The following is a 26593-nucleotide window of genomic DNA, read 5'->3' on the forward strand; positions in this document are numbered from 1 at the left end:
ATTTTCTCATTTCATATCCGATATCTTATATTTTGTCTTAAAAAACGAACATATGCAGTTGTATGAAATATATCGAAAAATGATGAAAAACGCAAGTATATTATAACTTCCAACGCGCAAAAAAATTAATATTTATTATTTTTAATTAATAACAATAATAATTCCTCGCATTCTTAAATCGTCTGCCGGTAGTTAACATCGATGGACGGCCCTTCGATCACCGCTCGACGGAGAGTCCCTTTAAAAATCGACCTTTAAACCCCCCCCCCCCCCCGCCGTTCCCCGCTCGGCGGGGGATCGCCTCGCCGCGGGTCACGTGGCCGCTTATCGACGTATCGCGTTGGGCCGAGCGAACTGTCAAATGCGAAGATGGCCGCCGCCACTGAAATATTAAAGTCTCCCGCCGTGAGAATCGACACGACTCGCCGACAGAAAATGTAGAGTTTCCCGTGACGGAGGCGCGTCCCAGGTAATAACCGATCGCGCGGGACCGCGCGCGTCAACGCGAGATCGTTCTCCGCGGTGACGTTCGTGGGGCGGATTCGGACACGACGTTTTCGCGGAGTATACGCGCGTGTACGTGTCACTTGCGTGCGTGTGCGCGCGTGTCTGTGTATATGCGCGGTGTGACATCTCGATCTCGTCTGACGTTTCGCGAGAAAGAGGGAGAGAGAGAGAGAGAGAGAGGGAGAGGGAAGGAGTGAGAACGAGCGGGCGGACGGACGGACGTAAATATTGAGCCGGATGCTCGGCGAACGACGATGCCGCTGATCCGTGTGCGCTGACCGCCGACCCGATCGGCCTGTCGCAGTCGCACACGCTCGACTCGACGCCGGGGAGGACCGCCGATGCCGTGGGCCGCCGTGTACCGTTTGCCGTGCCATTTTCGACGAGTCGCTCCATGCTGTCCGCGACGTTGACACCCGCGACGACGTCGGCACGACGGCCGCACGAGCGTGCCCGCTGACGGCCGCGCGGATACGCCGTCATGCTCTGCTCCCGCACGACGCGTCCCTACACGCGCCCCTTGCCGATCGCCTGAGTTGTTAAATCGCGATTCAACGTATGTTTCTCAATGCCTGTGCGTGTATGTGTGTCTTTCTGTGTATGTGTGTCCGTGTGTGTATGTGTGTCGTTTTGCGTCGTTCCTTTTGAGCACGTTGACATTTTCGTCAATTCGTTAAAATAGCTCATTCGTATCGATCAGCTTTCCTATTGACCAGCTATGACGAGAAAGTTGAGCTCGTGTCGAGCGTATTATTATCTTTTTTTCTAACTGTTCCTTTTTTACTCCGTTTTTTACACACCAAGTTAAGAAAGAGATTATACCTGTCTTTGTTGTCACTTTGCAGCCTGCTTTGCAGTTTCAATATTTGAATGGTAGCTCCGTGAAAAAGTTGTCCTTTTGCGCAACGATGCAAGGTTTCTCCTGTGTCGCGGCTGGAGAACTCCGAAATACCGGATATATCTATGTTTCCTTTTCTTCTTTTCAGCAAATCTTAAGTATGAACATAATGCGCAAATTACGAGGGGGTACCAGCGTCGGAGGTATGGGCTCGAGCGGTACCGGTGGCCTGGACGATTGTGCCGGCGGCACGAATCCTCAGCACACCGCTCTGGGGCTTATGCACCTCAAGAAACTCTTCTCCGAGTACACCCATCCGCCGCAACCCCTCTCTGACACTGAACGTGATGATAAATTGTACAACATGTTGCCATTATTTTGCAAGGTAAAGCATAAAAGTGGATTCTTTAATATAAGATACTCCATTCCGGTATAAAGCAGCGTTGCCCAAGTGCTTTCTTCCCTTCGATATTAGAACGGGTCATTCGCTTTAGAAAAAAATGTGGTTTCCGCATATTTCTTGCGTCGTCGTTGTAATTGTAAAGAGACCGTCTCGTGCCGCTAGGTATTTGGCTCTAGTCCATCGGGAGACATGAACGAAAAGTTCTGGGACATTTTGGCATTCACGCAACAAGTATCAAGACTGATGGTGTCCGAGATCAGGAGGAGAGCGAGCAACCAGAGCACCGAGACGGCGAGCTGTGCCATCGTCAAGTTTCTAGAGATCGAGAACAGCGAGGAGTCGAGTAACGGCTGGATGTTGCTGTCCGCATTGAATCTGTTGGCGGCGGGTGACACGTCTCTGATACAAGTGAATTGAATTTCTTCGGTTGATTATCCATTTCCGAAAGCGAATTCTTTTTCTGCAACGTCAAATTCTTTTCAGGCCATGACCGCTGCCTCGGTACCATCAACTTTGGTGAAATGTTTATATCTGTTCTTCGATCTGCCTGAGATGAACGAAGAAGATGCCGACATTACAGATGCAAATAGCGAATTTACTCCTAGAGAACGTAGGATACTATTACAAAAGATATTCGTTCAGGTGACAATAACTTTCCAAAATAACAGTTTCATATTTTTCTGAAAGCTTTATCCGCGAGATTAATTTGTACCGTTACAACTTACAGTTATTGGTGAGATTATGTAGCCACCCTTATCCCGCAGAGGAACTCGCCCGCAAAGACGATCTTACCTTATTGTTCTCAGCAATAACCAGTTGGTGTCCACAGTACAATATTATGTGGCGTAAAAGTGCCGCCGAAGTCTTGATGACGCTATCTCGACATGGTCTTACACAGAATGTGGTAGCCTATATTCATAGTAAGTTCAATACTTTATTGTACCTTTTATTAGTTCAAGATCAAATCTACTTGACGTGTTGATTCATCTTGCAGATAAAGGATGCATAGCACTCTGTATCGATAATATGCAACGTGTACCTGAGCTGGCACCATTAGAAGTTGTAGAAATGTTCGTAACAGCGTTCTGTTTTCTAAAAGATTCCAGTGAAGTTTCTCAGACATTGCTAGATGACTTTCGTGCTTGTCAAGGCTATATCTTTCTATCTGAATTTCTGTTAAAGTAAGTAAATGTCGATTATGAAATACGATAGCTATTTGTAGTGGTGCATTAAGAAGGATATTTCTACAGACATGCGCCGTCAAGATTAGAGCAAGATAACAGAGCGGAAGCACAAGATGCTATCCGAAATTTGGTACTAATGTTAGCGTCTTTAACAATGTGTGGTCATACAGAATTAAAGCCGAGTCAAGCTAGTATGGGATCTTTGTTTCAAATGCTTGGGTTTACCTTGCCACAGCCAAGTAACAGAGGTAACTTCGCAAATAAGATGCTTGTGAAATAAAAATATACGGTGAACATATTTTATGTCGTTTTATTGTATCTGCAGGAGGAAGCGTTCGAAATATTCAAGCGTTCCAAGTATTGCAATCTGTATTCGTGAAATCTAATTCACCACTTCTGTGTTGCACTATATTGGACGCGATATCTAGCGTGTATCACAGTGATAATGCAAATTACTTTATTCTCGAGGGACAGAATACCTTGTCCCAGTTTGCAGAGAAAATCCATTTAAAGAATCCGGAGATACAAGAGAAGTTCTTTCAATTGCTCGAGTTTATTGTTTTCCAACTTAATTTTGTTCCATGTAAAGAACTCATATCTCTATCCATTTTATTGAAAACGAACAATTCAGTCTCTTGCAGTATTATGTGTATGGAAACTCTTCTCAATATACTCAGGTAATAATATATGCTGAAGATAATGTAGGAAATTTTATTTTAAAATACATCTAAATAACAGATATTGACTTTTTAAATATAATCGCTCATTTCAGACACAACACTATATTTAAAGATGTTTATAGAGAAGTTGGTATGTTAGAAGTTTTTGTGACTTGTCTTCATCGGTACGCAACATTACTTAAGGATAAACAAGCTGTGACTGATCAAGGATTAGGTAATTTTCGTTAAAGACATTGTCATACGTAAGTTTGTACGCGAGTTTTTAGAATTTGACACATGGTTTTAGAATACACGATATGCTCCGAGGATGAACGGTTGGGTGCCTTAGTAATGGAGGCTTTAACAACATTATTAGCGAGTAATGTTCAAAACGCGAATGTGTTTCGAGAATGCGGAGGCGCGCGTTGCGCTCATAATCTAGTGCCCTATGTAGATTGCCGGTATCAGGCACTTGGTATTGTGAGAGAATTGATACTCAGTGCAGGTGGTGACGATGATATGGCGACCCTATTAGGAGTTATGCATTCAGCACCTCCTAATGCCTTGATTTTGAAGACACATATACTAAAGGTGAATTTAATATTGCTCCATTAATCTCGTTGCTATATATTCGTAAAATTATTAACAATATAATTTTTATTTTTCAGTCTCTGTTAGCCTGTTTGCGTGAGTCGCATAGGACTAGAACGGTTTTCCGAAAAGTTGGGGGCTTTGTTTACGTAATGTCAGTTCTGGTATCTCTGGAGAATCAATTAGGCCCGCAAAGGTCGGATAAGAACGAACCTTGCAACGATATCATACAGAGGACTATGCAGGACGAGAGCCAATTGCTAACATTGCTACACGTGGTATTTCATACTATAAGCACAGCTATGCGATTTGAGCCAGCAAATGCAAAATTCTTCCATCATGAGGTACAGATTTGAAGCATATTGTAATAATTACACTATTAATAGCCTGTTATTTTTATTGTATAAAAATAATATTGATTTTATAGATTTGCCAATCGAGTCTGTGTGATACTTTACGCCTCCTTGGGTGTTTCTCGACGCAGACGAAAATCACTGAGATGGATATGATACCAACCATGAATTATCATAATATGCTAATATCATTATTTACTGGGAGTATACTGGAACCAGTATTTCCAGATAATATGCCAAAGACATTAGGATACGCATGCTTGCTGCTGCGTTTGCTTTATGACGTGGCGCTCGATTCCTTTGACAAACCAAATTTAGCTAACGTAGGGATAAGATCCCCAAGTCACAAGCAAAATAGCATGGAGGTATACTCTTCTTATCAGAGTATCACCAAACTATCTTTTAAAAATGGTAATTATGGCTGTGCGTTTCAGCAAAAGTCATTCGACTCTCCTGGAAGCGGCAAGAGATATATTATAAATTCCTTAAACCTAAGCCCACCTGCACCTGAGCCAATTGTGGTTCATCCTGGCATAGTAGTCGGAATGCTTCACCTACTCCCGTCTATATCCGAACCATCTAATCCGCAAATGGCACTAGCGTTACAATTGTACGTGGCGGAGATCATCAAGAGCTTAGTAAGGTCAGAAAGAAATCAGCAAGTGATGTGTGAAGCTGGTATGGCTGGTGAATTGCTATCAGTAGGTAGAATTGCTTTGCAAGACGAAGCACACCCGCTACATCAACCTCTGCAGTACATCATAGAAAGACTCGCTGCGCAATCGCTTGAACCGAGAGATCTAAGGTAACATCGAAATATATATATGTATATAAAAAAGAAAAGAAAGTTGAAGGAATATATTCGAATTGTCATCATTCGTAATTTAATTCTTCTAGAGAATTTCTACGTTTGGGTGATCCGTTATGTTGTATTTCACTGGACAATATCGAGCCGAACAAATTTAGGGGTGGACCAGTTCCTTTAACGCGGATTAAGACATTAGTGTCGATGACGACGCCCAAGGACTTTAGAGCTCATGGTTCATGCACTTTACCACCTTTCGTGGAGCTGGATATGAGCGCTGAGGGATTTGCATGTTTGTACCTACCAAGTGTCGCCCCGCAAAGTACCACACCTCCTACAGTTGTCTCCGCAGACAATAGTGTACTGGGAGGGATTGGATCAGGTAAATGACGTACTCAATTTATTTCCATTACGTTATAGTAAACAATGCTGAAAACATATTAATGTATGATAAAAAATTAATGTATAATCATCCCTGTTAGATCAGACAATAACTATAATAAAAATATGATATAATAACAATAAAAATGTATTTAATTTCATAATTTTAGAAATTTTTGTAATGATTGTTATTATAAGTAAATATTTATTTTAGGCGATAGATTATTTCCGCCACAGACCGGCTTAACATACAGTACGTGGATATGTGTTGACAAGTTTAGTGATCCTAGAACTGACCCTCATTGTGTACGATTACTCACCTTGGTGCGCACTCCGCAATCTGCAAGAGATTTAATTTGTTTGACTGCAGTTCTTAGTGCTAGAGATAAGGCTATTATTGTATCCACTCAGGAGACACCCATTCCGCAAAGTGAGTACTCACTAAAAGTATGCATCATTAAATTTAAGTGGCGTAATACAAATTAATGTGCATTTTTTAGATACAGGTGAATGGGAACCCGAAGGGACGGGTGAATGTGGTGCCAGGGTTTGGTGTCCCGATTTACTTCACGAAGGACAGTGGCACCACATAGCTATCGTGCTAAACCGCGCGGTTCTGAAAAACTCTAGCTTCTCATTATACTTGGATGGTCAACATATCCATAGTCAAAAGGTAATTACCATTAAAACGAAATGATGAAATAAAGGTTTTCTAAATCACATATGCAATGTATTTGTTTTTATAATGAGGAATATGACCAATATACGAGCATTAATCGATGTTACAACAAATTTAACTTATATCCAGATTTATTAAAATGACGTTTCGTACCGTACTCGGACTTCATCAGAATTGTCAATTAAGCGAATAATTAATTACTAACATATATCGGGGTCAATACGCAATCAATCAAACATGGAGACGTACCGTTTGATTGATTGCGTTTTAACCCCGATATATGTTAGTAATTAATTATTCGCTTAATTGACAATTCTGATGAAGTCCGAGTACGGTACGAAACGTCAATTTAATAAATCTGGATATAAGTTAAATTTGTTGTAACATCTATTAATACTCGTATATTGGTCATATTCCTCATTATAGCCTTTGCTGCAAACGAGCGAAAAATAATATTTTTATTTGTTTTTAGCTTCATTACATCACGCAAGTTCCTGGAGGTGGAGCAGCCAACTTGACTGTGGCTTCTCCGGTTTACGGCTACATCGGTACGCCGCCCTGTTGGCGCAGATATTCTAGATTGACATGGAAACAAGGACCGTGCCACTTGGTAGAGGAAGTGTTTAATTCTCAAAACATTGCCACTTTGTTCAGACTAGGGCCGCATTATATGGGAAGCTTGCAAGCACCGCAATTGAGTGGTATTGAAATATACATGACTAATTTTCAAAATATATAATTTTATAAGTAATAAATATTAATAATATATGTTATTGCAGGCCCTGAACATCTATCACCTCTTGTAGCTGAAGAAAAGGTTGTGTTTGGATTGAATGCAAAAGCTATGTCGCAATTAACCCTAGCGAAAATCAGAAAAGTTTACAGCCGTGCGGATAATAAGTCAATCGCCAAACAAGTATGAATGCGTTAATCTTTTTAGTGCAATATAACGAAAAAGAAAGAGATAAAAATTCAAACTAAATGACACGCATTAATATCTGATTAATATCTTATTCTTTTGTACAACAGCTTGGCATGTCATCCCATGAGAACGCCACACCTATCAGAGTCCTCCATAATTCCGCGGGACACCTCAGTGGTCCAGCTAGAGCATTAGGTGGTGTAGTTGTCGGTTATCTTGGCGTTCGTGTATTTAGTCCTAAACCAGTAGCTACTATGATCGACAATGTAGGAGGATGTTCAGTGTTATTAGGTATGATTGACAGACAATGAGACTCAAGTGGCGAACAATGTTCATCCCGATATTCTAACGATAAGATAAGACTAAAGGCGATATTTAATCTGTTTAAAAGGTTTAATAGCTATGGCCCAAGATGTAGAATCTTTGTATGCGGCTGTAAAGGCACTAGTATGCGTAGTGAGATCCAACCAAGCGGCCCAACAAGAGATGGATCGCAGGAGGGGATATCAGACCCTGGCTATGTTATTGCGAAGAAAATGTCCTCTCTTGAACAGCCACATACTGCACTTAACGTTCAGTCTCGTGGGGACAGTCGACAGCGGCAGAGAAACCAGTGCAATTCCTAATGTTACAGCGTTTCAAGATCTCTTATGTGATTTGCAAGTATGTTTCAAAAATTTCATAATTTTAATGGCGAGTGTGCATTCAAACAAACAACTGATTTAATTAATTAACTCAAATTCAGGTTTGGCATGAAGCACCTGGAGAACTGCTAAGATCTCTCCTTGAACATTTGTATGAGCTAATAGCGGAATCCAGCGAAAAACGAACTAACTTGCGATTAATGAGAGATTTACAATTAGTACATAAATTATTGCACATCTTAAGCGACGTAAAGCTAAGTAGCACCAGACAGATCCTTCTGGCGCTTCTCAGTATATTATTGAGTCAACCACGACAAGCTGATCTACTATGGTAAACAGTTCTTTCGTTCGCACTTGTATAACTACTGTTATATTAATTATTTACATACATACAACTCTCTTATCTGTCTTTTATGCAGGTTTGGGCAATTCATTGTGGCTACTTTACCGCTATGTTCCGAAAAACACCTAATCCTTAGAGAAGGAGAAGGAACAAAGGATGGGGAAGGAGAGAGTATACTTTTACGTAATCGTTGTTTACAGCTTTTACATTCGTTGTTGTTTAATGGATCCAAGGTTAATGTAAAGTAAGAAATTGTGCTAATATCTTTGATTATTACGTCAATATCCCGAATATATACGTTTGATGATATAAGTGCAACTCTACTTTTGCAGTATGTGTGAAGAAGTAGCTAAAGTTTTGGGCCTAGATTGGGTACTACTGTTCCTCCAGTCTGATCTTCATAGTACTACAGTTATCTGGGGGCTACGTATACTTGTAGCGATGTGTTCTGTGCAATCGATTCTACAAAAATTCAAAGAGGGCACGAGCAATGGTGGTTGGCTGCGGCATACCGATCACAACAAGATGGCACTAGCACTTGGTATACAAATGGTTTTATACTTACATAAGCGTTTCAATAAATATTGTTTCTACATATTTAATCTAAAATAGTTGCAGTATAATAATACAACATAATTATAACATACGTAACAGGTTGTCATCAACAAATGTCAACTGGTGAAATTAAACCATCTGGACTCCATGTACCAGGATTTCAGCATCTGGGCTGGTTGCTTCCGCAACATATCGATCTTGTTCCGGAACTTTATTTTCTCTTCATTGCTCTCATGATGGGACAGCCTGTAAAATTGTTACCTACCGATTCGAAGGTAAAAATAGTCCATCTTATCTTTATATTAAATCTATATATGTTTTCGCAAAGTTTTAAATCTAAATGAAGTGATTTAGTTGCTCTTTGTTCCCTGAAATCGATTCTGTTGCTCCTTTATTAGCGTTTAATATACAGAAAATAATAATACTATAATAATAATAACTACGTATATATTACAATTATGTGGCAGCTCGATTTGGATAACGTTTGGAATTTTATGTTCGGAGTTCCGGCAAATCACACATTATCGTCCTTTGCTAGTAGAATTAATCTTTGTCCCGAAGCAATGGTAACGTTACTAGCTATGGTACGGACTATGTTGAACAGCCACTCGAACAAGTGAGTTATCACGAGGAACCATTAATTTGTTTCATAATTGTGTCGTATTACTTTGTAATGAATCTTTTTTTCAACAGCCCGGAAGTATTACCAGCGTGGTTAAACGATTATCCCGTGACAATAATACAATTCCTGTTTTTCCTTTATCGCAATTTCACTGACTTCATGCAAGTCTTTATGTCAGCGGAAGTTTTGGGTGCCTTAGCTGGGACCTTGTTTCCGAAACCCGCGAGTTCTAGTCAGGATAGTAGTGGTGCCAGTACCCCAGCCGACGAGGTAATTATGTTAATTCAATAAGTTCTTAAAAAAAAGTATACTCTTGATTTTTTAATTGAATACTATCAGGACTGACACTTTTAAAAAGCTTGCTATATAAATTTCTAAGTAAATTTGTAAGTCAAATTGGAAAGTATCTTTATGGAGACGTCTTGTAGATATCTTACAATTAAAGATATTAACTTTAACGCCGGATAATTATTGCAGCAAGAACCAGTATTAGTGAGATCGCCGTCGAAAGACGTCGGGTTGACAAATCACCCGGCGAAGAAGTTCGTAATGGACTTTTTTAAAGTTATCGTTGTTGACTCGCTCTCATTGCCAGTTACGACGAAATCGCCGGCGATAGATCTTGTCCTGGAAGCATGGCCGGAACATGCGTCAACGGGACAGCAAATGCGTTATCAGACAGAAGTGTTGTCTATATTGATGGAACATTTATTAGCCGCGGATGTATTGATAGGAGAACAGGCTGCGTTACCTGTCGTTCCTGGTGGATCGGCCAATAACATAACTAATAACGTTTGCTACGTGGCAGCCAGAATAGTTGACAAATTATGGCAAGGTAATAATTTGATCTGTGCACTGCGCATACGTTAATCTAGTTAATTAATTAATTAGATTAATAAAAAAACGTTACTATATGTGATTTCTCAAATATCAGGCGCTCTGACGAAAGACCCGCATGAAGTATTCGATTTCATTGTAAAATTAATTGGACAAGCGAAAAGACGACCCGGCGCTGTTAGTATGGAAGGCCTTCATCACTGCCTGAATAGGATAATTTTATTCTTACTGTCACGTGCGACCGATTCTATTGCCGATCAAATGGCGGTATTAGAGGCATTACATAAGCTTACTACTCATAGGTATGTACAAGCTGTGAAATGCTGTGTACGTTTATACACATATAATACTTATATTTTCATTAAAAGTAAAGAGAAATTAAATGGGTTACGATTTTTCTGCAGATTATTAGTATTTGGTGCTGGCAATCACGAGTTAGAATTTATCGGCTGTTTAACGTATTGCTTGTTACAATTGACGGCTGATATAAAGATCATGTTGGATACTAACATGAAAACCACGTGGCACGTGAACCCGCAAGTGGAATCCAGTGACGACAGACTAACGTCTCATCAGGGACATAATTTAATGGCTGTAGCGGCAACGAGAGTCTGGGAGGAGTTGTATGTATGTAAAAAGCCCGCAATAGAGGAAGTTTTCAAAGTAACTCTGTCACCACCTGTGGGTAACGAGCGGGCACCAGAATTGCCGGTCGTGAGAGAACAAGTTCACGAAGCTGCGTCGAAGCTTTGGTTGAATTACGTAGTTTCGGAAAGAAGAGCCTCATACAGGGTTCCCTGGGAACTCCACAATCAAATCCAGTCGGTACGTTAAAGCTTTCCCTGTGTCTATATGTTATCTGTATTATCAAAATTATTGAAAATAAAATTACACTAACTGCATATTTGGATAAGTAGTAGTGTATGTATATAAAAAAATTACAGAAAATCCAAAAGGTGACAGGAGGATTGACGAGATTAGCGAGCCGAACAAAAGTGCGAAAAGAAGAGTCTGTGCGCGTAAGACTTAGACTACATCAGAATACCGTTGCTCAATGGACAGAGCAACACGTCGCGTTAGTCAGGGAACTTGCTGCAGTGAGGCGTTTGCAGCACCAACAGACCAACCTGCACACTCAACGTTACGTATATCAAGTAAGAAATTCTGTCTAAGAATTTTATTTATTTCTGTTAATTTTTCCTTATCAAACAACACACAAAATCGATAATTATCTTTTACAAGAGATATATGTATTCTGCGTTAATGGAAAACTTAATGTGGAAAAAATAATATGCTAAAAATATTTATTTGTAGGAATGGCTGCAAACTGAAACGGAATTGACTAGAGAACGCGGTCTTTGGGGACCTCCGACACCTACTATACTGGACAAATGGATGTTGGACATGACCGAAGGACCGTGTAGAATGCGGAAGAAGATGATGAAGAATGAACTCTTCTACATACATTATCCATATCGGCCTGAATTAGAGCACCCTGATAATGTGAGTTGTATGTCTTTACGATAATGAACCGTAGAATTATTTCGAAACTTAAACATAAGCATCTACACGTATTCGCAGTCATAATGTATTTATCTATTAACTGTTTAGAAACAGCTAAAGTACAAAGTAGCGACGAGCATGGATAGTAAGGAATACTATTTGAAACAACTCAACAATTCGTCGGGAATGTTTGAACGCGAACGAGACCCCGTTATAGATGATACACCATTAAATGTCAATGAAACTTCTACCGAGAGCGAGCCGCCGATGGTTCCGTGCACGCTGGAACGCCACGCCAGCGAGCCAGACGAAGCGCCCGAGGATAACGAACAGGAAGAAGAGAACAATCAAACTGTTCCAGACAATCAAACTTTGATACGTCTACTGGAGGAGCATGAGAAGGTGTCCGTCTCTATATAATCAATGTTTACGAAATTACCGTAACCGCAAAGTTCTTGTTCTAATATCTTTAATCGCGTTTCAGATAAGTCACATGTTTAGATGCGCGCGAATACAGGGTTTGGACACGACCGAGGGTCTCCTCTTATTCGGAAAGGAACATTTCTACGTGATCGATGGATTCACATTGTTGAAATCTAGAGAGATAAGGGATATAGAGAGTCTGCCGGACGCGTACGAACCGATCCTACCGTCGCCAGGATCTCCCAGAAGATCTAGGGCGATGAGACAGTGTTCCAAGTTCAATTACGAAGATATCAGGTATTCTCGAGATAAAGTTTTCTTTGCACAATATCTGAATATCAGTTTAGATCGCTATATGAACTTCATATTATCTACAGGGAAGTACATAAGAGACGATATTTATTGCAACCCATGGCGCTGGAAGTATTCAGCGGAGACGGTAGAAACTATTTACTGGCATTTCCGCGAAAAGTGAGGAACAAAGTTTATCAAAGATTCATGACGTTCGCTACTGCAATCGCCGACAACGCTCAGCAGTCCGTAGCTGGCCAAAGGCGAACGGCAAATGTCGAGCAGGCCACTGGCTTGCTTTCGAATCTTATAGGGGAAACTTCGGTTACCCAGAGATGGGTGGTTAGTAGTTACAACTATGTAAAACAAACAGGATAAGTAGTAGAGCCTGTACTCCTTATTAAGTATAAACATTTTCCTCACAGAGAGGAGAAATATCTAATTTCCAATACCTGATGCATCTCAATACTCTGGCGGGTCGTAGTTACAACGACCTTATGCAATACCCGATATTCCCGTGGATCTTAGCCGATTACGACAGCGAGGAACTCGATCTCACGGACTCGTCGACATTCAGAGATTTTAGCAAACCTATGGGCGCACAAAGTCCCGAACGATTGTTGCAATTTAAGAAAAGGTATAGAAAGCAGAGTGATATATAAAAATGTGTTTCCCGTTGCGGAAAAGATATATTTTTAAAACGATTATCCTTTTTTTTTTGCAGATATAAAGAGTGGGATGATCCGCACGGAGAGACTCCCCCTTATCATTACGGCACACATTATTCGTCAGCGATGATAGTATGTTCCTACCTGGTGAGAATGGAACCGTTCACGCAACACTTTCTCAGATTACAGGTTTGTACATATCGAAAGCACAGTAATTTGTCTCTTATCCTCAATCTTTACATGTAACATGTGCAATAATTACAATTTTTCACAGGGTGGGCATTTTGATTTAGCTGACAGGATGTTCAATAGTATAAAAGAAGCGTGGTTGTCCGCTTCCAAACATAACATGGCCGATGTGAAGGAACTTATCCCAGAATTTTTTTACCTCCCGGAATTCCTAGTCAATTCAAATCAATTTGATCTAGGTAAATGCTTCTTCGAATACGATACGTTACTTAGGTTTCTTCGCGCGTAATGGTCTCACGCGTGACATTTTTCTTGTAGGCTCTAAGCAAAGCGGTGTTCAACTCGGCGATATCGTTCTTCCACCTTGGGCGAAGCAGGATCCTCGCGAATTTATCCGTGTACACAGACTCGCGCTGGAATGCGATTACGTGTCGCAGCATCTCCATCAGTGGATCGATCTGATATTTGGGTGCAAGCAGAACGGCCCGGGGGCTGTCGAAGCCGTCAATGTATTCCATCATCTGTTCTACGAAGGCAACGTTGACATCTACAAGTTAGTTTACATAATTAATTCCGTTCATTTATTATTTCGAAGTCTCATCTAGAATAAGTTTTCTAATTCCGTCTCGATTGCAGCATCGATGATCCGCTGAAAAAGAACGCTACTATAGGCTTCATCAATAATTTCGGCCAGATACCTAAGCAATTATTCAAGAAGCCACATCCGGCGAAAAAGATGACGCAGAGAACCAGCGTTATAGATCCCGGGCCTATCACTCCTGGACTGAGCATCACTACGTCTGACAAGTTGTTCTTCCACAATCTCGACAATTTGAAACCGTCGCTGCAGCCCATTAAAGGTTCGTATCCCTGCATCTCTGCTCGACAGTTTTTTGTTAATAAGGCCACACATTTTTTAATATCTAATTTATTTTTTTCTTCGCAGAATTAAAGGGTCCCGTTGGACAGATATTGCACGTCGACAAAGCTGTGTTAGCGGTAGAACAAAACAAGACACTCATCCCACCCTCCTACAATAAGTACGTAGCATGGGGATTCGCTGATCATTCCCTCAGAATAGGGAACTACGACAGCGACAAAGCGATTTTCGTTGGTGAGGCTATGATGCAAAGCAGCGGAGAAATAGTGGCGTGCGTTTGTCCGTCTTCCAAATTGATAATTACTGCTGGCACCAGCTCCGTAAGTCTTTTGTGAAACAGAAAATTTCAAATAATTTCTTTTTTATGAGAGAAAGATAAATTATCATAAAAAATGCCCATCGCATTTTATTTTATTAGTTTATTTTACACAGTCTAGTTATTTGACAGATGGTAGTTTAGGACTAACTTGTGTGAAAAATTATTACTTGAAGTTATCTTTTTCTATTCTATTTTACGGTAGTATTAATTGCGCGTGTTCGTAGGTCGTCACTGTTTGGGAATACGCCAAGCGGCAACTCTCCATAAAACAGTGCCTGTACGGGCATACCGATGCAGTCACATGTTTATCATCAAGTCCCGCGTACAACGTTATCGTATCCGGATCGCGGGATGGTACGGCGATTATATGGGACTTGTCTCGATGCTTGTTTGTGCGTCAACTTAGGGGCCATGCAGGACCAGTGGCGGCAGTAGCCATAAATGAATTAACGGTATTTACATTAACATTATATGTAAAGATGCGGTAAGTAGAAGTATATGTGACAAAATGTTACATGAAATATGTTGCAGGGAGACATAGCTACATGCGCAGCTACATGGTTACACGTGTGGAGTATCAATGGAGAAGAATTGGCAAGCGTTAATACTTGCGTTGGCCGCGCCGACAGAATGCAACAAATATTATGCGTCGCTTTTAGTCAGACTCACGAATGGGACTCCCAAAATGTTATTATGACTGGCTCCACTGATGGCGTTGCTCGTGTAAGATATAACGTTTCTATTCCTCTAAAATATTTTATCAAAATTTCACCAAAAATATTTTCGAGCTATGGGGCAATTTGTTTACAGATGTGGTCAATGGATTACGTGCAAGTGCCTGCGGAGGAAGAGAAGCCTGAAGAAGTGACGACTGCTAAAGAAAAGAATGAGAAGCAAAGCACGGAAGGCAACCAAACTGAAACGAAGAAGAGAGTTCAGGAATTAGTCAAACAAATGAGTATATCTGCCGAAGGATCAGGTAAGCCTAAGGATCATAACGTCGCGCATATATCAATGAATGCAGTTATAATGGATTTTTATCTGTGCTTCAAGGTGCACTTATGAAAAGTGGCTCTGAGAGTAGTCTCTCTGAAGCGGAAAATGCCAAAGAAGCTTCCAGGCTTCATGAAGAAAAGGAGGAGTGTTCCGATAACGAATCCAGTAATGGTTCAAGTAATAAACCTTCACCTCAGAATAATCACGCGTCACTGGTCGTGTTGCGTAGGAAAAGTCGCGGAAATCCGATGTTCAGGAAAAGCGAAGGTGGTGGACGTGCCGATAGCGAGGGCACGCAAACCAGGTAATACAATTTACAATCACAAGTTGCGGAGATCCTATTGTAATCGTGGGATATTCCTCTGTTATATTTCACAGCGAGTCCGTCAGCAATCCCGGAGATTCCGAAGGGGCGTTGAGGACTAGTAAGAGCGATACCAGTCTGACCGACAGTTTCGTTATGGTCACTGAAGCCGACACGAAGCCGCGAAAAATCAACCCACAAAATATCTTGCGGGACGGTTTCAAATGGCAAAGACAATTGGTATTCCGCAGTAAATTAACAATGCATACTGCCTACGATCGTAAAGACAATGCAGAACCAGCATCCATCACGGCCCTAGCGGTATCAAGGTATTTATGAAGAGCATATAATATTGATGAATTCTACCGACAATTTTCTCATAATAAAATAAATTTTATTAGATTTGTACTTATTGTTATATATGTGATCTCTTTTTGAATAAATATAAACAATAAACAATAATTGAATAAAAACATTACGTCTTAATTTTTGGTCACATCAGTTGCAGTATATTACTCACTTTTATACACGATTATAAAATTTAATTATTTATGAGATAATATTAAGTACATTATTATTGTATTGTTTGATTCGTAGGGATCACAGAACGGTGTACGTGGGTGACACTCGTGGTAGAGTATTTTCATGGAGCGTATGCGAACAACCCGGACGCACGGTCGCCGATCACTGGCTGAAAGACGAGGGAGCGGATTCTTGCGCTGGTTGCGGCGTTAGATTCAATCTATACGAAAGAAGACATCATTGCCGCAACTGTGGGCAAGTATTCTGCTCGAGGTAAGTGTCTTAGAGATCGTATTTATCTCAAGAAAATGGTCTTTGGTGCTTTGCCGAGGTATTTAGCCGAGTTAATTACTTCACGCAGATGCAGCCGATTCGAGTCCAAAATATCCAGGCTCGGTATCCTAAAGCCGGTTAGGGTCTGTCAGGGCTGTTATTCGTCATTACGGTCTCAGAATAACTCCACCGAGAGTAACACTTAATGTGACAGCACGAAGTCTTATCTTACATAAATCGTTAAATTATATGGAAAACTCTTAGCGGGTTGTAAATACTTAAGTGTACCTATTAATCTTTCAGTTGAAATTCTGTACATGAACAAAACACAAAGCCTTCTATTCTTTCTCGTGCGTGAACTCAACGCGCGATCTATTGTTATTTGTGATCTATTATATTTGTTTTTTTGGGTGAGTTCATGTATTCGTGATTCTACTTGTATCTGCGTAAGCAAAGTTTGTTGCATTTTTATCCTTTTCGCGATGACATTTCCATTATTAATCGATTCTATTGAAGCAACAAGAAGGTATGGTTATTATAGGTATTAAGTGCTAGGTTGTACATTCCTTTTCGATTGTTTCGAGTCATAGATCAAATATGAGAGAGAGAGAGAGAGAGAGAGAGAGAGAGAGAGAGAGAGAGAGAGAGAGAGAGAGAGAGAGAGAGAGAGAGAGAGAGAGAGAGAGAGAGACAATTCTAATATATTAAAATGAATTACATATTATATATTTAATATAAACTTTTTATCATTGACAGGTCTGTATAAAATTTACGCGTACTAATTTTTCACTCTCTCTATCAAGTTATATTACGAATCAAATTATATATTATATGTTACTCCTAAAATTTGTATTAAGGGGGACGACGTAAGATGTACTTTCCAAATTTTCTTAATTAAAATTCTTATATATATTTAAGTATATTCTATTTAGCACACCAGTGCATTAAGTCGCAAAATGGTAACAGTATTTATGTTATCTCCAACCATTGTGTAATATGTTACCTTGATTATCATTTATTGATCATGATTATTAGTATTATACATTATTTATATACAAAATTAAGTATGATATATATAGATATAATCTGTGATTTTATTTTTCTATTTTTATTTAATAGTTCGCATAAATATTAATTGACTATGTTATTACATCGATATTTTATAATCTAAGTTATCAATTTCATAATTTCATATTTTAACGTAAAATTAAATTTGAAAATAGTTATAACTAAAAATTTTGATTTATTTAATATATTAATGAAAAAAGATATGTATATGATTGTTTTCTTATATAGATAAATGTTTATTTTTTAATTTTGTTTGTTTGAAATTCTTTTCTTATTTTATATATCTTATTTATTCATACCATGTTTTATCTTCATATATTATGTTTTGCAATTCTTAAAGAGAATTGGAAAGTATCTCTTTCTAATGCAATCGTACAACTATTTTTCTTTCGTACATTGTATACGTTTGACTTTTCTATCGCGCGTACGGTACATACATATAACCGCTATTTAAGAACTGTATTACGATTTAACAAAAAAAATATATATATTACTGCAATGTACTCCTAATCTTTTATCCAAAGATATAGAAATCATAACTTTGTAATAGACAATACCGTATCTATGTAACATGTTATTAATTATAAGACACTTAAGCAAAACCATAGATAAAAATAATAAACCATAGGTAAAATCCACCAGCTAATGTCATTAGCAGTGACATAAATGTGAAATACAAATGATTGTGGTTTACAAATTAATGTGCCGTGATCCTTATATACTAATTGTGGGATTGATTTCCAAAGTGAATTTAGAATCCCTGTGTATGAGAAATTTATAAAGTTCACTACATTCAACGGTTATAAATATGCGTACCTTCTAAGAGTTTAAGTTTCTTACAAAGAGCCGGATTAACGTGAGAGATATTTGAAGTTTTACAAATTTCGAGATCGATTTTACGATCAATTGCGAAATTGATATTACCAATTGACTCTACTCTATTTGTATTCCCTAATGATACATCTCCACTTCCGTAAAAGCACAAATTTTATAGAAAACAAAAAAAATTGAAGTTAACGATACAATCACCAGATGTAAGCGAATGTATTTCGACCGGATTTTTTTACGTTTCTCTACGTTGATACACACACAGACGAAATATTATAAGCACAACATTGTCGAGTATTCTTCGAACGAGTGTATAAGAAAGACAAAAAGATCAAAGACAGAAAATATTGGTACTCTAACGTCTAATGTTTAATTATGTACACGCATCAGAGTCACCGTTTTACCATGCGTAAAGAATCTGTGTTACTATGCACATCAATTCGAATTATTCATCGTCAATTATTTACATTTTGCTTTCTATTTGGACGAAAAGTCTGTCGAACTTTCCACGACCGGCTGTTACCGAGAAATCAGACGAAGATACGTGTGATTTGATAATATATATTTTCGTAAAAGTAGCTGAGAGAAGAAACGTAGATTATACTTCTTTGGAAATAGTTCACCAAGCTAATATTTGTTATTTTTGAAAAAAATAAAAAAGAAGTATACCTAAAGGGATTATAAACGTTTAAACAAAGTAAATAATTAAGTTGCGCGAAAATTGTAGGGATATATATCAGTTATATTATATAACAGTATGCATAGCTTAAACCACAAATCGCAATGGCATTATCATTGTAAGTTTATAATTATGATTTCTAGTCATACAGATAAGTATGCAAAACGGATTTGTTTTCACCTGACAAAATTTTACTTCATTATACACGAAGCGAAGTATTATTTACAATTATTGTATAAATAGAATACATTTACTGAGTACCACATAGATTTTTGAATACATTTTATTATATAGTTTATTATATACCAGAGGAATAAAAACGCAATGCTTTTGAAAGATGTTCTACATTGTACTGTTGTTATACCGTTATTATATAATATAAATTGTTTGCAAGTATAATACATTGTAGTTCTCATGGTTATCATGTTATCGTATGCAAAAGTTCGTAGTGATTTATTATGCAGATAATTCTGACAAAATAGCGCGTAATTTTTTTTCTTTTTTTAGAGATGCGTCTTCTTTTAATGTACTTTATATATGGGCATAGAATGGTATAACAATCGTACAATTCTTCCGTAAAAAATGGTAATCTGCGATAAGCGATTATTTCATTAATGACGTTGTGTATTAGCAAATTATATTTTCACAATATTTTTTTAAATAGCGTACGGAGGAAATTTCCTTAACGATGCGACGTCACTTCATTCATACGATTGCTATCCACTAAGATGGACTTGAATAGTGTAATAAAAGAACTGTGGATTATACAGTTAGAGACTTGAAATTGTATATAAGTAGAATGGGAAAAAGCATCTAAAGATATTTATTGCTTAAAATTGTACGATAAGAATAGATCTTAGAGAGAGAGAGTAATATATAAATATAAATAAATATATATATATATATATATAAAACACATTGTAATACCCGATATACGACGGATGTGTGAACCTGCACGAGTGTGTTTATGCGCGTATGCGAATACATTTGCCACCCTTGCGCATAGGAATTATACATGTACACATATAATATATTATTATATATATAATATATATTATATATATATACCAATCACATTATACAAATATAAATATATGTAGTTAAAGAGAGAGCGACTGTTAGTTGATATTCGCATAACATTGTATAGTAGAAGAAAAAATTTTGATTGGTATAATTATATTGAATGGGCCAAAGTTGTAAGAAATCATCTTTATTTAACTAATCAGGGAAATATAATAATTTATCGAATGTCGTAACGTAAAACTTTGTTGCGGATACTTCGTGCTAAATTGCAAAACTACTTTCTACTTTTACTTACTTCTTGCAGAAGCGTCACGTCTTTCGTTGATTCGAAAGAAAATTTGTACGTCTTAATCCCTTCGTTTTTAATGTAACGATCAGTGTACGAGAATAACAGAATAGCACATAAAGCTGAATGTATATTAACATTAAGAAAGTCAATTCAATGTCTTGCCTTTTGATGGATTTTCCCCGAGAATGTAATCTCACTGAAGTTTCGGATAAAATACGAAAATTCTACAGGATCGGTAACTTCTTTCGTTCATCTAGAAAATAGTGATCGAGATTATACTGGCTCAAGTGCCGTAACAGCAAAGAGAGAACAAACAAATTCTAAAGACAGTAAATTATTGTATTTCATTAAGCCAAATAAGACCATAACGTATTATATAATTTACAAGATAAGTATATTCTAAATGTACGAAATAAAGTTGTGTGTATTCAAAAAATTTTCGATTCTTCATTTATTCTTTTTCATTTATTTTTCTACTCTTCACGTTCTTCACATTCTTTATTTTATTAACATATAATAACCAAATAACTTATAAAAATTATTTATTACTAACATAATAACTTGACAAAATGAGCATAATAATTAACTTATCTTCAAATCTCGCTTCGATCAAACAGTAATATATCAATATATTTTAGATACTTTAGATCAATTGATACTAATATTGTTATTAATATTACGACATTATGAATTAATATTACAACATTATTTATGGCGTTGTTTATTTGATAATTACGGGCTAATCTTCTTAAAATATTACTTTGTATCAATATTATTTTGCATCTGCGTGCTAAAAGGAATAAATATATTTGATTAATCGTCAATCCAAATTAAGTTCATTATTTTTATTCTTCATTTCATTAAGATAATAATTGTGATTAAACAATTATCCAATAAAAGCTCGTGTAGGATTTTGTAGTCGAGATGCAGTTTTGACAGATAACGTTAAAATAATATTTAATGAGATTATAAATTTACTTTAATTATAACATTTTAACATTATTATAATGAGTTATCGATGCACGATTGTTCAAATTTATGACCGAAGATGATCAATAACAATCCGGTAAATATAATGGCCATTTACATACACGGTGATCTATAGTAACATGTACAAAAAAACTCTCAATGTTCGCACCAAGACTTTCTTCCCACATTTCCTCTCTTTCTCTATCTCCATTTTTCTTCGCGTAATTAATTTGTACGGGGGAAAGAAAAAACGAAGGAGGGGGGAAAGAAAACCGAGAGCAGATGCGACATATTTTGCGACTCCTTTCTTTTCGTCGCGGTGTCTGAGGCGCGACGATTAGATAAGGCTCCGGTTCATAGTACGTCCGAGATGCAGACCTCATAAGAGACCGGGATGCTCGAGGCCCAGCCTCAGTTAAAGCTGCGTGTGCAAACCGACAATTAAGGACGGGACGAGTCGCCCTGAGTAACTTCTCCGCGATTGTTATCAGCAACAGCATAGCGCCTTAATTTTCGTGTATGTTGTGTCATCTAGTCGCTTTCATCGCCTACATCCGTTTCTGACGACAGAGAAAGAGAGATAATTTTGTCTATCCGCGATCAGAGTACGATTGACTCTCGGGGGAGAACTATCTCATCTTCCTCTTCCTTCGCTGAAATAACCGAGGCGGTTATTTTCCAAGACCTCTCGGTCTTGGGAAATATGAGTCCTGGATACAAGGATTTCTACCGATCGGCTGGACCCTTCGATTCGTCGTAACCCTCTCGGACGGGGTTTCCAAAAGCGAAACACCGAACGGGAAAAGATGCCCGCCTGCTCGAGCGAGAGCTCGTCCAGATTATGGTCCTCCAGCCCGCCGATGTCGCGAAGTAGCAGCGCGTCGCCGTCGCTACCCGGCACACCGTTATCCACATCGCCACCCCGGATGTCGCCCGTGTCCATGTTGAAGCGCACGGCGTCGAACGTGATCGTGTCGCCGTCCAACGCGCCGACCAGCCTCTCCCGGGCATCGTCGTTCTCGGGTATGTCGACGGTGATACTCTCCCAGAGACGACAGCAGCAACGGCAGCAGCAACAGTCGCTAGCGGCAGATAGTCGGAATGTCGAGCGGAACAGCGGTTCCATACTGTCGAGGGTCATGTTTTGGTACCTCGGACTTCTATTGGGTCTACTTCGGGGTGTTTTTAACGTCATCGGCTACGCGATCTGGGCGCCCGCTCTCTGGGCATCCGCCTGGGTCTGCTTGTTCTGGGTGGTTCTACAGCTGCCGCTGACCGCCCTCAAGTGGTTCATCACCTTGCTGCACACCCCGGCGTATGAGAGATCGCGCAACAAACGATGCGTGCTGATCAGTAGTGGTAGCACGGTACAGGCGGTGCATCTGGCGCGTAACTTCTACAAGGCCGGCGCCCGGGTGGTGGTGTGCGATCTCGAGGGCCTGTTCGGCCTGGCCAGATTCTCCACCGCCTGCTCCAAGTACTACACGATACCACGGCCCGGGCCCAGGAACGTTGTCGAGTACATAAAGGCGCTGAAAGATATCGTCCAGCGTGAACGGGTGGCTTATTATATACCGGTGAGCGCCGCCAGCACCGCATATTACGACGCCCTGGTGAAGCCGCACTTGGAGATCATGGGCTGCGAGTGCTTCGTGCCCGATGCCAGCCAGGTAACCGCGCTGGACGACCCGTTGGAGCTGCTACGTCGCTGTCGCATGCTCGGCCTTTCGACCCCGCAACACTTTCTGCTCCGATCGATGCAAGATCTGTCCGCGCTCTACGAGCGAAATGCATTCCGCACCGGCAGGTACATGATGCTGGCCGCCGGTCCCGCGGGAATGCGCGATCGCGCCAAGATTCTGTTACCACCTACTGTCAGGGAGTTCCGGAATCAGCAGCACGAGATCAGCGAGAGGCGACCGTGGGTGGTGATCCGCGACTCCGGCGGAGATCACTTCATCACCTGCACCACGCTCAAAGAGTCACGGATCGTGGCGAACGTGACCTGCCGGGTGGACGAGGACCGGGGCCTAATCCTCGAGGAACGTCCGGAGATCACGCGGTGGCTCGAGCAGTTTTTCGCACGTTCCTTCGGCGGCAGGATCAACGGTCACATAAGCTTCCGGCTGGCGGTGTCGGAGGAGACGGGTGAGCTGGTGTCCATCGGCTGCCGCGTCGGCGTGAGCCTGCCCTACATCTGCTACACGGGGATACATCCGCGTTTAGTGTGGAAACCCTGCCGACATTTCTCCAGGCAGAACTCGGCGTTGGTGGGCACGTCGAGCCGCCAGTTGCTGCCCGATGCCGTGGCGAGTGCTCTCAAACAAACAACCAGCGAGACCGCACCCCATCTTCTAGGCACGGTGCTGGACAAGAGGGAGTCCCTCTTCGTGTATTGGGATCCATTGCCCTATTGCGCCTACTATCATCTCCAATTGCCGTTCCGGCGTGTCGCGGAGGTTATCAGGAGGCAGCATAATCCACCCCTGGGGGTGGTGCAATAGGACTCTCCCCTAAAGCGGGAGCTTCTCTTGTATTAAGATCCCTTCTGTTTCGTCTACCTATTCGTAGCTGCTCTTTAGAAACGTTTCGCAAACGATCGTTAAGAGAGCTTACAATTGATCCTTATACAATCAGGACTGATGCAATCAAGGGTTGAAGTGCAGCTATTATCTGGACCTCAACGTCGATCGCGTCTCCGAGAAGAAAATGTGCCAAAGAGGAGATCCGCGGACGAATCCCGGACGAGACCGTACTTATTTCTTTTTCGTGAGTAATTGTGTAGAGTGTGATATTATTTATTAGAGAACAATGTATCTGCGCGCGATGTCCGTGTTTCACACGCCGCTAATCGGCAAAGTCTCATCGGCAAAGAACTACGCATTTTTTTGTCACATTATTTTGCATCGTATTGTAACATATAAGTAAATATGAGACTCTAATATGATTCCACGCATAGAGTGCGTGTGTGAAAGAGAGAGAGAGAGAGAGAAAGAACGTATGTGTGTGTATATAATTTTATTCCACTTTCTACTTGTTAATTAACGACTATAATATAAACATATAGCAATAATATACTTCGTTGAAGAGAGGAGGGAAGAAATACGGTAGTTTTGTGTCAATTCGAGAACTAGGAAGTAAGAACCTCGCAAGGGCGCGTTCTCCGACTCGTGTGCTCGAGAGTCACTGGGAAACCGGTGATCGCGTTCGTTCGGGGGGTCGCGGATTTGAACGAAAGTGAGCGAGTTAAAAATACGTACAAAGGTCAAGTTCGGCTCAAGTAATCGGCTTGAAAAAGAAAAAAAGGGGAGAAAAAGAGTAACGCGGCGTGCGGCGGCTCGTGCCGTGTGTGTTGCCACTCGAGCTGTTGCCTCGATTGGGGGAAGAAGCGCGATTGGACACACAGATGAAAAAAACATATGCTCTCTGCGGGTTGCACGCTATCAATACTGATTATACTAAACGGGAGACTTATGCACCGTGCGTGATTAATATATTCCTATCTCTCTGGTAGACTGGCGCAGCAATCGCCCGTACAATAACGGATGAAGGGGGAGAAGAGGATCCGATTCCTCGAGAAACCGGTTAACTCTAATCTCATCTCTTTCGCTATATATTTTACCGTAATCGCGCGGCTGCAATCATGAGAAGAATTATCCCGTCTTCGACTCAATTTGCTCAAATCACTACTGATCGAGTCGAAGATGCTAGGAGGTCACACCGATGTGTGAAGATATTTTATATTTAAAACGACGCTTATCATCCAGTGCAAGTGTGAGAACTAGCGATATTCTGGAAAGGATAATCTTCGATCTTTCCGTCTATCATCATTACCGAATTAAAATTGATCGCGATTTTTTCGTAAATGCGTAATAGCAAAGGACGTTTGTACAATCGCTGATAGGACTATTTATGAACTATTGTGCACTCAGCTCAATAGGCGCCGGCGATATAAACGTTACTTTTAACATTCACAACACTCGCCGAGCGAGAAACAGAGAGAGCGTGCTCGTTCACGAATACAATTGTTTGGTATATGTTTTGTAAATGCCAGCGCATAATCGATCGAAGTGGCTTAACCCTTCCCCGATATCGTTTCTTTCTTTTACATTAAAAAAGCAAGAGGTATTTATATCGATAAGTTCGCGTTTATTTATATCGATAAAACGCGTTTCGATTTTTTTACATTATGTTAAATTAGATTTAACGATCCTCATAATTGAGACATTATATTTCAGTACTTCACAATAAAACGAATGATTATTTATTACTTTTTCTATTCACGGCAAAACTTTTCGAATGTTCCTTAGGATCAAACACATCGAGATACATCCTAATGATATCGAAAGGATTAACAAGTAATAAGTTTGTCTAGATTACTTAATGTATTTCATCGCGTAATTTTCGATCATTTTGAAAGATCAGCTTTGAAGAGAGTGCTTCGAAATACTTCAAGAAAATGTAATCTATATTATTTCTCTAATGATAATATAATCCATATTGTCAGCCTTTCGTTAATAAATGTTCCGAAAAACATCGAACCATGTATGTACATATTTTTGTTATCCCTCAGTAAGAAGCTCAATAAGAAGACACTCATGCCAATTAATTACATATATATATATTTTTTTTTTTTTTAAATATATTTTCGAGCATAAGATCTACTGCATTGCAATAAATTGGTAAATTAATATTGCAAACATCAGATACCTTTTATCCCTCACTATCTATTAAATCTATTACATTAACCAATGAAGATCAATCAACTAATTGGCATAAAGAAAATTACAAGAGGAAATAAAATAAAAATTCGTGTAAGCAGCATTTACTATTTCTTATATTATCATATATTTTTCGAGCCGTAAGATCTAGGCCTTGGTATACTGCAAATATTAATAAACTTATAATACGGAGTATTTTTCAACGAAAAAAGTAATTTTATAAAAATCCAAAGAGATTTTTGTCAAGCGTGCTATTACATTAAAGGAGCAATGACCAATGCACGTCATCGCGATCGTATCGTCGATCAGATCGATCGTTCGCTGA

The 26593-nt window shown here is 39.6% G+C and overlaps 2 protein-coding genes across 4 annotated transcripts; both read left to right on the forward strand.

Moving 5' to 3' along the window:
* The first annotated feature begins 82 nt into the window (after window positions 1-82).
* On the forward strand, window positions 83-21014 carry Bchs (WD repeat and FYVE domain containing 3 bchs). Of its 3 annotated transcripts, XM_071698605.1 has the most exons (47): window positions 405-1063; window positions 1494-1730; window positions 1911-2156; window positions 2232-2390; window positions 2476-2668; window positions 2743-2929; window positions 2999-3180; window positions 3258-3609; window positions 3705-3826; window positions 3899-4182; window positions 4260-4526; window positions 4610-4900; window positions 4970-5340; window positions 5433-5722; window positions 5936-6151; window positions 6222-6394; window positions 6873-7101; window positions 7180-7316; window positions 7430-7613; window positions 7714-7985; window positions 8068-8297; window positions 8386-8553; window positions 8642-8850; window positions 8964-9139; window positions 9332-9480; window positions 9558-9756; window positions 9964-10321; window positions 10421-10625; window positions 10728-11148; window positions 11268-11477; window positions 11638-11826; window positions 11935-12228; window positions 12311-12546; window positions 12627-12882; window positions 12966-13177; window positions 13265-13397; window positions 13483-13636; window positions 13716-13950; window positions 14034-14257; window positions 14344-14597; window positions 14821-15048; window positions 15128-15319; window positions 15407-15575; window positions 15650-15896; window positions 15971-16225; window positions 16494-16691; window positions 16780-21014. In XM_071698605.1, exons 2-47 carry the CDS (start codon window positions 1506-1508, stop codon window positions 16895-16897), a joined length of 10299 nt encoding a protein of 3432 aa, XP_071554706.1. In that variant the 5' UTR covers window positions 405-1063; window positions 1494-1505; the 3' UTR covers window positions 16898-21014. The 3 variants fall into 3 exon arrangements, with proteins under 3 accessions (XP_071554705.1, XP_071554706.1, XP_071554704.1); XM_071698604.1 differs by having other exon boundaries at window positions 83-469; window positions 4610-5340; XM_071698603.1 differs by having other exon boundaries at window positions 4610-5340.
* An 885-nt stretch (window positions 21015-21899) lies between these two features.
* LOC139768448 (uncharacterized) lies at window positions 21900-26088 on the forward strand. Its single transcript, XM_071698641.1, has one exon. It carries the CDS (start codon window positions 22354-22356, stop codon window positions 24049-24051), a length of 1698 nt encoding a protein of 565 aa, XP_071554742.1. The 5' UTR covers window positions 21900-22353; the 3' UTR covers window positions 24052-26088.
* The last annotated feature ends 505 nt before the right edge of the window (window positions 26089-26593 follow it).

The sequence above is a fragment of the Temnothorax nylanderi genome, unplaced genomic scaffold (assembly GCF_030848795.1).
Source record: "Temnothorax nylanderi isolate EJ_2023f unplaced genomic scaffold, tnyl_v1.0 TNYL_tig0016_pilon, whole genome shotgun sequence".
NCBI lineage: Eukaryota > Metazoa > Arthropoda > Insecta > Hymenoptera > Formicidae > Temnothorax > Temnothorax nylanderi.

What these genes read in the sequence shown, in the direction of transcription:
- LOC139768448 (XM_071698641.1), top strand. Translation starts at nt 22,354, where the DNA reads ATGCCCGCCTGCTCGAGCGAGAGCTCGTCCAGATTATGGTCCTCCAGC.
- Bchs (XM_071698604.1), top strand. Translation starts at nt 1,506, where the DNA reads ATGAACATAATGCGCAAATTACGAGGGGGTACCAGCGTCGGAGGTATG. An exon ending in AACACTTTCTCAGATTACAG is followed by an intron (nt 13,398 to 13,482) that starts GTTTGTACATAT and finishes AATTTTTCACAG; the next exon opens with GGTGGGCATTTTGATTTAGC. An exon ending in TATATCTGCCGAAGGATCAG is followed by an intron (nt 15,576 to 15,649) that starts GTAAGCCTAAGG and finishes CTGTGCTTCAAG; the next exon opens with GTGCACTTATGAAAAGTGGC.